Source organism: Canis lupus, chromosome 24 (assembly GCF_011100685.1).
Source record: "Canis lupus familiaris isolate Mischka breed German Shepherd chromosome 24, alternate assembly UU_Cfam_GSD_1.0, whole genome shotgun sequence".
In the NCBI taxonomy this organism is placed as follows: domain Eukaryota; kingdom Metazoa; phylum Chordata; class Mammalia; order Carnivora; family Canidae; genus Canis; species Canis lupus.
The window spans coordinates 21,459,426-21,472,874 of NC_049245.1; the positions used below are offsets into that span (position 1 = coordinate 21,459,426).

General features: G+C 43.6%; 1 protein-coding gene across 1 annotated transcript; it reads left to right on the top strand.

Annotated features, from left to right (window-relative positions):
- The first annotated feature begins 734 nt into the window (after nucleotides 1–734).
- Nucleotides 735–11,826, top strand: DEFB123 (defensin, beta 123). Its single transcript, XM_038571909.1, has 2 exons — nucleotides 735–1,017; nucleotides 11,579–11,826. Exons 1-2 carry the CDS (start codon nucleotides 750–752, stop codon nucleotides 11,722–11,724), a joined length of 414 nt encoding a protein of 137 aa, XP_038427837.1. The 5' UTR covers nucleotides 735–749; the 3' UTR covers nucleotides 11,725–11,826.
- Nucleotides 11,827–13,449: the final 1,623 nt, after the last annotated feature.

The following is a 13,449-nucleotide window of genomic DNA, read 5'->3' on the forward strand; positions in this document are numbered from 1 at the left end:
CTTTAAAAATAAGTTGTTTACACTTCCTGACCTCATTATTTTTCCTATTTTTCAGTCTTCAACCTCCTCACTCTGTTGCCCCTACAGATATAGTTTTCGAGTCATTTTGTCTTGCAAACCCTCTATATGCTTTTATACCCTTGACGTCTGTCTCCAGTAGCGTCCAGTCAGGAAATGGAAGCCACACGGGATATTTAATTCTGGGAACTGGTCACACACTGTTGGAAGACTGAAAGAACAAGACCCTAAAAACAGAATAGTGACGACAGGAACAAAAGGGAGACAAGGGGCTTTCCAGACCTGGGAGTTCAGAGGGACCCCAACAGCTGGTTCCTGGATCTAAGGAGGGGCTCAGCTCGGAGTCCAGAAGACGTGCCCCCCCCCCCCCGGGTCAGGTGCCCGGCGCGGTTGGCGCTCGGACGGCCGGATGGCCCAGGGCACGGCCAGGCTGGTGCTGGGAGCTTCATCTCTCACCATCGTTCTCACGGGTTCCCTCCAGTTACATCATGTTTCTCACTCCCACCCCAACGTCAGCCCCGGGGCGGACTTCCTCTGCCTGGGACACCAGGTGGGCTCACAGGTGCCGCGGGCGCCTGGGTGGGGTCTCCCCGGCCCCTCTGCGTCCCGCGTGCGTGGCGCCCCCTGGCGATCCCTCGGGGCAGGCGCTGTAGAGCGGGCGGAAGGACCTGGGGCCCGGCTGCCTGCCCCCCTACTTCCCCCTACCTCCCCCTCCCACCCCCGACGACCAAATGACCACAGGAGGCGTGCCAGCTGCAAGAGTGGCCGCAGACCCTGGGCGCAGGGAGTGTGGGGGCCGAAGCCGTGGGCGGCCGAGGGCACGCGCGGGTGACATCGTTCCGGCTGAACAAAGGGACCGCCAGCCAGAGAGGCTGGAGCCCTGCCCCGTTAGTTTTGCCATCGCCTCGGACTTGCAGCCTCGCCTGGGGCCACTTCGAGCCATGAAGCTCCTTTGGCTGACTGTGGCTGCACTGCTGCTCCTGACCCAGCTCACTCCAGGTAACCTGGACCTCTGCCAGGAGGGGCAAGGGGGTGGAGACTGAGGCCTGGTCTCGGAATCCCCAGGCCCGGGAGGATGGGAACTTCCCCTTTTAGAAGCTCAGAGAGGAGGCCCCTGGCTCGCAGCAAGGGCCCAAGCTTGGGTACCAACCACGACATCCAGAGCTTCCCGCGGCCTCCCCGTCCCTCTCTCCCTCTCAGGGAGCAGGTGCAGGTGGCCTCGCGTGTGACAAAGAATGGAAAGAGTGCACAGGAGAAGCAGGAAGAAGGAGGCAACAGTGGGCCTTTTACAAAATAGTCCCCAGAATGATGGAGGCTTTGTAAAGATCACAACCACCTTAACCAGAGAGAAAAACTCACCTACACTGTTGCTGCCTCTGTGGCTAGGGCCACAGAGATAAAGGATGCGGCCCTGGGGGAGACAACGAATGACATTTACAATCCAGAGTGACCTGAGCAGTGACGGAGGGGTCTACGGATCTCAGGTGCATATGGGAGGGACCAGCCCAGTCTGAGGGCCAAGAGAGTCCTCCTGATGGAATGTTGAGTCCCAAAAGTATGTTGAGATTAGAAGGGAAAGGAGAAAAGAAGGAAGTAGGAAGGGTGTCTCTGGCAGAAACTATCTTGTGCAAAGGAAGGTCCAGCTGTGGGAGAGCGCCTGGCGCCTTCAGGGAACTGGCACACAATTGAGTGGGTTAGTGGCATCGTGAGGGGGAAACTGAGGAAGCATTCAAGGTTCAGGTGTTGATGGGCCTTGACTACCAGGTGAGGAAGCCATGGGAAGGCTAACCAGTCCAGGCCACGGTCAGTCTTGCCCAATCCACCATCCCGGCCTAGCTGTCTGCCCCTCCTGCTCAGCTGGCTGGAGGATCTGCCCATACCAAGGCTTTCACCCCACCTGCCCAGAGAGTCAGATTGTGTGAATTTCCTCAGCCAAGCTGACCTCAGGCCTTGCATCTGCCTGTGGCAAATGCCTGACACACCACTCACCACAGGGTACAGACGAAAGCCTCAGAACCTGGTCAGGATGCCCCACCATTTGTTAACTTCGTGACTTCTAGCAAGCAGCTCCCCAGCTCAGAGTTTCAATTTCCTCCTCTCAAACTGCTACAATAGCGTTTGTGCCGTAGTATCAGATTGAGGGGAGAGATGGAACACAAGAGGTATGCAAAACAATGTTATCTCCTTTACTTTCCATAAATCATCTGAATTTTCCCAGGAACTTCCATCCCGCTGGTGGGACAGTTGGGAGAAGCCAGAGAAGGCTCATTAGAGGCTGGGCCCAAAGTCAGCAGTTAAAACTAATACTCTTCTAGTTGAAAAATGGTTTCCATGTTAATTGAGCTCTTTCGAGCAAATATTCCGTCTTTCAGTATTTCTTCTGTCTTTTCTCTCGCCTTCCCCTTCTCTGGACAGCATCTGGGTTTAGGAGAAAGTCATTCGATATGTCATAAAGGAATTAAGTGATTCAATAAGCACGGTTGAGTGGATTTCATGTTCTAGGCACTGCGATAGGTTCTGGAGTCAGAGCATTAAACAAATCAGAACAAAATAAGGTGAGCAAAGTCTCTGTCCTCTTGAGTTTACGTTCTGCTGAGGAAGGCAGAAATTTTTTTGAAAACTAAGCGAAACATATGCAATGATAGCTGATGAGTATAATGAGCAGAATTAGGCTGGAAAGGTGATAGCAAATACCAGGGGGTGGTAGATTTGCCATTTCGAAGGGGTGCCCATAAAATGGCTCACTGTGATCTGAGGGAGAATAAGGTGTGAGCCATGTAAATTTGTGGGGAAGAACATCCAAGCTGGAGGGAACACCATGTGGAAAGGCCCTGGGGCAGGAGCAGGAGGAACTGGGCTAAGGCCCTGTGCTAGACCTTCACTGACTTCTGAGACAATGGCCCTCATGTGTCACAGGTCAGTGAGTGTTCTGATGGCACTTGATACGGGATCCCATGACTGTTGAAACATCCTGGTCCTGTTGAGGGCCCCATTGACTGAGCCCTTCAGCTCAGCCAAATTTTCCTTCTGGTCCACAGGTTCGGGCTGTTCACCCCCTCCACACATACAACCTTCTGTGTAGGGGTCTACTCTTGGCAGTTCCCTCAGGCTGACAGTCTGGTTTTCCTATGTCCACTAGAGACATGAAGAAAAGTGGGGGCCTTCTAGATCTCTTTTATGCCACAGGAGAGCAAAGGGAAGACACTCAGCCACTTCCCTTGACCATTTCTTAATCCCCCTCCTGGTGGCACCATGATGTGCTGTATCCCTGCTGTTAGCAGTTTCCCTGGGCTGCTCTGAGAGGCAAGGAGTGAATGCCCTCTCCTCTGGGAGTTTCTCCATACCAATCTGGGCGTTTCTAGAAAGACACTCTTGCCCCTGTCTTTCTCACATTACTTATCTCTACTTCCCAGGTATTTAGGTCGATCAGCAGACCCCTAGTAGGGGAGGAGTGAAAGGCCTTAGTCTCTAGCCTGCTGGTAGGTCCAGCAGTCTGATGGCTGCGAGACATGGGGTGTGGATTCTAGAGGAGCTTTCAGGCCACCAACTGCTGGTCCTGATGAAAGAAGTGGATTTAAGTACCCCGTTTCCCCTACAGAGAACATTTCCCTTCTACTTCCTGTTGGGTATAGCAGTGATAACAGAGACTCAACAGAAGTTTCTTTAGCTGGACCCTCAGCCTTTACATCTTATGGCTTATGGTCAGGCAGTATTTTCTGAAACCATCAAGCCAACTAATATATAAAATAGCTTTTGAAATTGGATCAGGAGCTCCTGATCCTTTTTGATAAATTTTGGGTTTAGAAATTATTTTCTTTTTTTTTTTTTAATTTTTTATTTATTTATGATAGTCAGAGAGAGAGAGAGAGAGGCAGAGACACAGGCAGAGGGAGAAGCAGGCTCCATGCACCGGGAGCCCGATGTGGGATTCGATCCAGGGTCTCCAGGATGGCGCCCTGGGCCAAAGGCAGGCGCCAAACCGCTGCGCCACCCAGGGATCCCTAGAAATTATTTTCTTATCATGAACTAAAACAACTCTTCTTGTTTAAGCTAAGCAGTGACGTGTCATTCTAACTATTATGTAACATCCTCCTAAATGCTAGAAACTGCCTGATGCTGCTTTTTGGCAACCAAGGGGGGTCTCGAGATGAAAGATGGATGAAATATATACCACTTTAATATGTTCAAAATATTAAGGTTAGGTTAATTGTGGAAATTCAGGACATATATGTAAAGCCCAAGAACCCAGCAGAAATTAGGTTTAGGGGAGACGTGTCACTTATGTTTGCCACATTATATCTACATTATATTTTCTCAAAACACCCAGAGTTCCTCCTTTATAACTGTCATTACGACCCTGGTCAGTCAAATGTCTGGGTGGCTATTTCTTTCATGGCTATTTCTCCTCCCGCTAAACTAGAAGTTCTCTGAGGGCAGGTATCTATCTCTCACTTGTTTAATTAGTATCTTGAGTGTATAAGCTTCTTAGTCTATACATAGGAGTATTTCCTAGGACAGACATCTAGAAAGGAAATGGCTGGGTAAAAAAAAAAAAAAAAAGTGCATAATTTTTAAATGTAAGTTTTTTTTAATTTTAAAATAAAGTAAAATGTTGTAAGTTTTTGCTAAATAGCCTCCCGAGAGACAAAACAACGTATGAGGCCATCTTTTCCCCTCACTCTCACCACTGGTTATGACCATCAATTCTTTGCATTTCTGTATACTTCCATTGCTAAGTATGCACCTCTAGACACCCTATTGTTGACATGCTCACTTTGAAAATCTGCCATCTCTTGAGATTCTTTTAATTTTTTAATGTTTGATTATATCTTCATCCCTCTTGGTCTTTATAATTTATCCATTGGGTCATTTGAGCTACGCTTTCCCATGCACAGACTCTACTGATTGCATACTCAAGGTGAAATTCAGTGCCTTCCTCTGACCTCTCTATTTCCTGAAAATTGGTACCTGTATCCAGGGCTGTAATCAGGCTCAAGTTCTACCCTTTTTGGTAAACTTTTGATGATAATAATATTCTTTCATCAGGAGGCACATAGTATCCTGGTTGTCTCTCTTTTGGTGACATTTATAATCACTGATGCTCAAAGCTCACCCACATTAATTCTTTGGGCATTGCAAAATGGTGATATTCTATTATATGATTTTCACTAGTTTGCTGGAAATTTATTATACTAAAATAATAAAGACACTCATCATCTACTATTTGGTTACTCAGTAGGACAATTTATATAAGAAAAACAGAATAAATGCTTGGTGGTTTCCCACAAAATGTGTGAATCTGCAAGATAATGATCTATTTTCCTATCATCCCCCAAATGTGATGAAATAGTTTTTAATATATTTGATGAATTTTCATTCAATGCAATCTTTATTCCTGTTGAAACTCAAATTGTCCCAAATTGTCTTTGGCTTATGGTAGCCTTATTTTAGATATATCCCTGCCACTCTTTGATAGTTTCCTTATGATGCAGTCTATCTTATAGACACCACAGGAGACTCACTTGCAGTCTGACAGATAACTTGGCACAGCAGAGGAAAATACACACCTAAGGAGCCGTGGGGCAAAAGAAGGAGCAAATAGGGTTTCTATAGGATTAAGGAGAGGGACAAAGTTCGGGTAAAATGTAAATGAAGTTGTGTTTTTTGTTCTGTTTTGCTTCAAGTTTTTATTTAAACTTCAGTTAGTTAGCTTAGAGTGTAATATTGGTTTCAAGAGTAGAATTTAGTGATTCATCGCTTATATATAACACCTAGGTCTCATCACAACAAGCGCCCTCCTTAATACCCAACACCTGTTAGCCCATCCCACACCCTCCTCCCCTCCAGCAAACCTTAGTCTGTTCTCTATAGTTAAAAGTTTATCTTTTTTTAAATATTTTATTTATTTATTCATGAGAGACACACAGAGAGAGGCAGAGACATAGGGAGAAGGAGGCTCCCATGGGGAGCCTGATGCAGGACTTGATCTCATGGACCCTGGGATCACAACTTGAGTCAAAGGCAGATGCTCAACCACTGAGCCACCCAGGTGCCCCATATAGTTAAAAGTCTCTTATGGGTTGCCTCCCTCTCTTTTTTTCTCCCTTTTCCTTATGTTCATCTGTTTTGTTTCCTAAATTCCACGAGTGAGATCATATGGTATTTGTCTTTCTTTGTGAGTAGTGTTTAATAGACTTCATGTGTAAAGGGATTAACATCAGGCTGAGGAATGGATTCAGGGTCCCATTTCTATGGAAAGTACAAAATTAAGAGAGATGTGGAATCTCACATCCCAAAACCCCTTCTCTGACACTCTGACCTTGGGTCTGAAATCAAGGATACTTTTCTGTATTGAAAAACTGGCTCCTCAGGAAAGAATGTAATGTTCCAGTCCTGCAGATAGGATTTCAAATACAAAGTTTCAGACCGATGTGACTTGAGACTTTGTCCTTTTGTGAAGTAACAAAAGCAGTTTCAGTGGTTCATAACTGGTTATCTGGTGTGACAAGATATTCTAGGTTCATCTTGCACAATTCCTGCCCTAGATCTTGAATTCCACATTTCTTCAAGAAGCTCTGATTTTTTTTTTAAGTAGGAAAATGGTACTTCAGAACCATGATCTAGATGCTAGAGGTATTCAATGCCCTAAATTAGTCCTTCGTTCCACATCTTTTCATCAGATAGAGCTAGGTATGAAAATCAACACATTGAATACATATAAAATACCTCATGAATTCATATTAATACTTCCCATTCAAAGTGATCTAGGGGCACCTGGGTGGCTCAGTGGTTGAGCATCTGCCTTTGGCTCAAGTCGTTATCCTGGAGTCCTGGGATCAAGTCCCACGTTGGGCTCCCAGCACGGAGCCTGCTTCTTCCTCTGCCTATGTCTCTGCCTCTCTTTCTGTGTCTCTCATGAATGAATGAATAAAATCTTAATTTTTTTTTCTCAGAGCACCTGGCTGGCTCATTTGGTGGAGCATGGGCTTCTTGGTCTCAGGGTTGTGGATTCAAGCCCTATGTTAGATGTAAAGATTACTTAAAATCTTTAGGGGCATCTGGGTGGCTCAGTGGTTGAGTATCTGCCTTTGGCTCAGGTTGTGATCCCGGGGCCCTGGGATCAAGTCCCACATTTGTCTCCCAGCACGGAGACTGCTTCTCCCTCTGCCTAGGTCTCTGCCTCTCTCTCTGTGTCTCTCATGAATTTTTTAAAAAAGTGATCTTGATTAGACATCATAGGGCACACTTAATGAGTGATATTCCTATGAAGAGAAAAAGCATCAGTAACAAAAGTGTGCACCCAGGACCAGAGTCCTGTTTGGAATATCCAGGAAAAGCCACCAGAAGCAAACTCATTGGTCCCAGAGGTCAGACTATATTGTTCACTCAACAAATGTTTTGGTTGCTTATGCAGATGCACTCACATGCGTACCACACACATGCGTGTGTGCACATGCACACATCAGAAAGGTTTCTAGGAAATGTGAATGTGGCAGACATTACCCCCATTTGCACATCTGGCTCTCTCACATAACAGGATGATGTCTAATGCCAGGTGATGACAGACAATGGTTTTCTGGAACTCAGAATTGGCAAAAGACTACACTAGTGTTTTAGTGACATTGTCAGCAGCTCAGATGCTTCATGAATGAACACATGGAAAACTCAGGCAGTGGGATGAACTTTTCCAATGTCCTCCAGACTGTTTCTCTAGAAATTGCCATAGCATAAAACCTATCCCCAGTCCGGGTAAGCCCATCTTGATTCCAAGTTTTTCAGCTTCTTCACGCAATTCTTTTCATCACCACATGAGAACAGGTGTTTTGCAGTTAACCCCAACCACTGAGTTCAAGAGTGAGAGTTTAATTCCTGACGTGAAAAGGCAATAAATTGTTCCAGCTTAATCCAATTGTACAGCAAGAACACAAGAAAGAGCTGGTCAAGATATCATGGCCTTTTATAATTTTCTGAGGGAGAAAAACACTAAATATTAGACCCACAAATAAATTATGAGTCACTCAGGCTCTCCAGGGCCTTCTGAATTCTTCTGTCAGTATAGGAAGCTTTAATTTTAATCTATAACGAGTTCTACTTATTTTTTCTGAGGATTGAAGATGATAAGGCATGATTTTTGGCAAAATTGTCATTCCTTAATTAAAGTCCCAATCAAAAGAGCACCTTAGTCACTAGAAAGGCAGATAGGGTTTCCCAATTTTAGTATACGTGGTGCCGAAGCAAGCACCAGATAAGGCTTCCCAAATAGGAAAGACAAACTACAGTTGTTTCTAGTCACAGGAAATGCTGTTGCTTTCTGGCAAGGAAAAGCATCTAGTCCTCCATAGAAAAGGCTGATAGTACGTATTCAAATCCTTGAGATTTAGGGAGCTGTATAGAGTCCCTGAGATGGTGGTTCCTTTTCATGTCCCACTTACACTGTTTTCCCAAGAATGATTAAGCTAGCAGGTGGGACATATACCAGCGCTACCCTCATTAATCAGTAAAAACTTCTCTACCAGCGTTGTCTTAGAATAGTTTGTAAGTTTTGGGGGGCACTGGGCTGGCTGAGTCAGTGGAGCATGTGACTCTTGACCTTGAAGTTGTGAGTTGAAGCCCCATGTTGGGTGTAGACATTACTTAAAAATAAAGTCTGTAAAAAAAAGAATAACCCTGGGGGTACCTGGGTGACTCAGTGGTTGAGCATCTGCCTTTGGCTCAGGTTGTGATCCTGGGGTCCTGGAATCAAGTCCTGTATTGGGCTCCCTGTGGGGAGCCTGCTTCTCCCTCTGCCTGTGTCTCTGCCTGTGTTTCTGCCTCTCTCATGAATAAATAAATAAAATCTTTTTAAAAAAATAATTTATAGGTTTTCTTTACTGTGGGTCAAATTTTCCTTCAAGCTCCATTTCAGACAGTCCAAAAACACCAGTTAGCCATCTTAACTGTCTCTATAACACATCAGATTTCTCTCAGGATGTTTTTTCAGAACCTAGTTCTTTTTTTTTTAAGATTTTACTTATTTATTATGAGAGACACAGAGAGAGGGGCAGAGACATAGGAAGAAGGGAGGAGAAGCAGGCTCCATGCAGAGAGATCGATGTGGGACTCAATCCTGGGACTCCAGGATCATACCCTGGGCCAAAGGCAGACGCTCAACTGCTGAGCTACCCAGGCATCCCCAGAATATAGTTCTTATGATGCCAATTTGCTCAAGGTTCAAAAGAAGGGTTTTTTTTTTTTGAAGATTTTATTTATTTATTCATGAGAGATACAGAGACAGAGAGAGGCAGAAATGCAGGCAGAGGGAGAAGCAAGCTCCATGCAGGGATCCTGATGCGAGACTTGATCCTGGGGCTCCAGGATCATGCCCTGGGCCGAAGGCAGGCGCTAAACTGCTGAACCACCCAGGGATCCCCTCAAAAGAAGTTTTAAAAGATAATTTGTAAAAAACCACCAAGCTCCTGGCTTATATATACATACACACACACACATACATATACATATATATGTAAATAAACATATGTGTGTATATATGTGTACATATATAGATATGAACACATGTTAAAGATTTTATTTAACTCGTAATGAGAGAACAAGGGAGATTTTATAACTGAATCAAAGCAAAAATAGAAATTGGCTTTTTTCCCATGGTGCAGGGGAAGAAAGGGAGTCAACTGAACCTCTGTGCAACAGAATATCCTTGCAAATATAGAGAAATAATTATTTTTGCCCTACTATTATTTATCAACAGTTCATTGGGTTATAAAATAACCCCCACTTAATCAAAATCAGATCACCCTAAAGATTGTGATCTACCTAGACCAGGAACTATTGACACTACTGGCAATTATTGACCTTTGGGCACTATTGACATTTGGGCTAGATAATTTTTTGTTGTGGCTGTCCTATGCATTGTAGGATATTCAGCAGAATCCTTGGCCTCTACCTACTAATTGCCAATAACACGTCTCACCAGTTTCAGCCACTAAAAATGTCTCCACACATTTCATTGCCAAAATTCCCCTCAGGAGCAAAATCACCCCAGTTGAGAATCACTGCTCTGGACAATGCAGTTTCCACTGATTCACAAATTTCCCCTGATAGTCTCTTCTGTATTGGTCAAAAGATAATCTCAAAGAAAGCTTACTCCTGACCACAATATAAACCTGGTCAAAACCTATAACAGAAAGGAAGAAAAAGAAAAAGATTACAAATTAATGAAACTTACAATTAACTTACAAACTAATGAAATAGAGAATAGTCATGGCTTGAAACTGACCCAAGCTTTATGGTTTAACAGACAACTGGAGGTCACAGGCTTTGTTCAACTGATGGAATGCCTGAAGATCCAAGTCAGAGCAGGCTTGGGGCTTTTACAGAACAAAGAGAAGGATACAGGTCCCTGTTCGGCTCAAGTGGAGGATTTCATCTTTAACAGCTGCAAAGCCTGTGGTTGGAATAGCAAAACTGTTCCGCATTTGTGTGCCCCTAGGCTGAGGCCATGGGTACCATTCCACCCCCACAATTGTCTGAACACTTCTTTCAAGAGCTGTGTTTGCAAGCCTTACAGTTTGTTGGTTGGTTAAGAATCCAGGACAGGAAAGACACCAAAAACACTGTAGATGGGTCATTGCCAAGGGCTCCAGGGGAGTGGAGAATGAGGATTACTGTTTAATGAGTATAAGAGTTCCAGTCTTACAAGATGAAAACAGTTGCTCAGGTGGCTGATGATGATGGCTGAACACAATGCAAATGTATTTAATACCACTGAGCTGTGCACTTAAAAATGTTTGAGATGATAAGTTTGATGTTATGTGTCCTGTACTACAATTAATGAAAAAAACTAAGGAGAGCCACCTTCTTAATGATAGGCCTTGGTAAAAACAAAACAAAACAAAAATAAAACTATGAAGAGAGTGATGGAATGTTGTCAAAAACAAAAACAGAAACAAAAACAAAAAACAACCAGTATGGATAAACCTTGAAAACATGCTAAGTGAAAGAAGCCAGACGCAAAAGGCCACATATTGTATAATTCCATTGGCGTAAGATATCCACAGTAGGCAGATCTATAGAGAGGAGGGCAAATGGGTGATTGCCCAGGGCTGGAGAGAGGGGTGCAGGGTTTCTCTTTGGGATGATTAGAAAGTTCTGGAACTAGATGGTGGTGGTGTGGTTGCACAAAGGCACTTGTGAATGTACTTAGTGCTACTGAACTGTGCATTTTAAAATGCTTGGGTAGCGGGGTGGAGGCACCTGGCTGGCTCAGTAGGAGGAGCATGCTATCTTGATCTCAGGATCATAGGTTTGAGCCCCACATTGGGTATGGAGACTATGTAAATAAATAAATAAGCAAACAAACAAACTTAAAAAAATAAAATGCTTGAACTAGTAAGTTTTATGTTCTTTTACCACAATTTTACCACAACTTTTAAAAAGGGAAGGAAAGAAAAAGGAGGCCAATGGTGAAAGGCAGGGGAACCTGAGGACCCTCTATAGCACACCTGCTTTAATACCTCTTCTCAGGGCTAATAATCTCTCCATTCTTCTTTCTTTTTTGTGTCAGGTGGCACCCAAAGATGCTGGAATCTTCACGGCAAATGCCGCCAGAAATGCTCCAGGAGAGAAAGGACCTATGTTTACTGCACAAATAATAAACTGTGCTGTGTGAAGCCCAAGTTCCAGCCGAGAGAAAATCTATGGCCATTTTAAGTTCTTGGAAGCCAGAAGCCATGAAAATGCAGATGTAGGGAGATGCCCTGAGTCTAGCCCCAGTGGATTCCTAAATTCTGTCAAATAAACACGTGTGGCTGATCTCTGTGTTTGCCTGCTAGTCTACCCCAGCAGTTCTCAGGAAGTCCCCTTTCGGGTGAAGTCAAAATAGTTTCATCATAATAATAAGATAATATTTGCCTTTTTCAATCTCACTGTCTCAGAAGTGTGTGGTGAAGTCTTCTGGAATCTATGAGACATACGGTGATGTCATTGTCCTGGCAGCTAATGAAAAGTGTGTTTATACATCCTTGTGTTTCCAGAATTTTCTGAGGTAGCAGGCTTAAAGCAGAGGGTGTTCATTTTCAGAGAGTCACTCCGCTTGTTCTTAGTAATTGTATTGTACTCTTACTAGCCATCACTAGTTACGTGATTAATCTCCATAACCTCAATGATCAGCTAATAATAAATCATTACTTTGAAATCCCAAAGCTTTCCTTGTACCTGTGTATGAACCCAGGGAGAACCAAGAACACTTTGTTATCTTGGTTTGCAGAGGCATATTAACAACCGGTACCAACTTGCTAACAGAGGAAAGCCTACACTCTCCCTGAGTGAAAACAACACCTACTCTACTCTCTGCAGTTCTTTTAAATACAGTTTCTAACACACAATTAAAACATATTAAAAGACATTCACAGAGGAAGGAAACTAGGATCCATAACCAAGAATAAAAAGTCAACAGCAGCAAATCCAAACATGGCACAGGTGTTGGAATTCACAGACAACTTTAAAATAACTATTATAAATATGTTAAAGAAATTAGAAGGGAAGATTGAAAGGTTCAATAATTTAAACCAATACATAGAAAAATACTGTATCAGTTTTCTATTACTGCATGATAAACCACTCCAAAACTTAGTGGATTAAAATAACAACTATTCATTAATTCTCAGATTTTTGTGTGTTAATTGAGTGGTTCTTCTGATATTCTCACCTGGGGTCACCCCCATGACTGCATCTCTGTCCACGTGACCTCTTGGTTTCAAGGACATTAACTTTGGTTTCTTACATAGATAGGTCTAAGAGGGTAAGCCCCAATAAGGTGCCTTTTCAAACTTCTGTTATGCTTTCTTAAATACCATTGGCCAAAGCAATATTTTTTCAATTTAAATTCTAGTTAGTTAACATACAGCACGTAGTAGAATTCAGTGATCCATCACTTAGATACAACACCCAGTGCTCATCACAAGTGCCCTCTTTAATGCCCATCCCCCATCTAGCCCATCCCCCACCCACGGCCCCTCCATCAACCCTGTTTGTTCTCTATCATTAAGAGTCTCTTATGAAAAAAAAAAAAAGAGTCTCTTATGGTTTGTTTCCCTCTCTCTTTTTTAAAGCATAGCATAGTCAAACAGCTAACAACCAGAAGAAAACATATTTCCCAATACCTTTGAATATTTCAAACAATACATACTCAATAATTTTATGGAAAAAATTAGAAGCCTTTACTGAAAGACAATATAGAAAGCCTAAATTTATAGAGACATACTGTGCTTATAAATCAGAAGACTCAATGCCTTTTTTTTTTTTAAAGATTTATTTACTGGGATCCCTGGGTGGTGCAGCGGTTTAGCGCCTGCCTTTGGCCCAGGGCGTGATCCTGGAGACCCGGGATCGAATCCCACATCAGGCTCCTGGTGCATGGAGCCTGCTTCTCCCTCT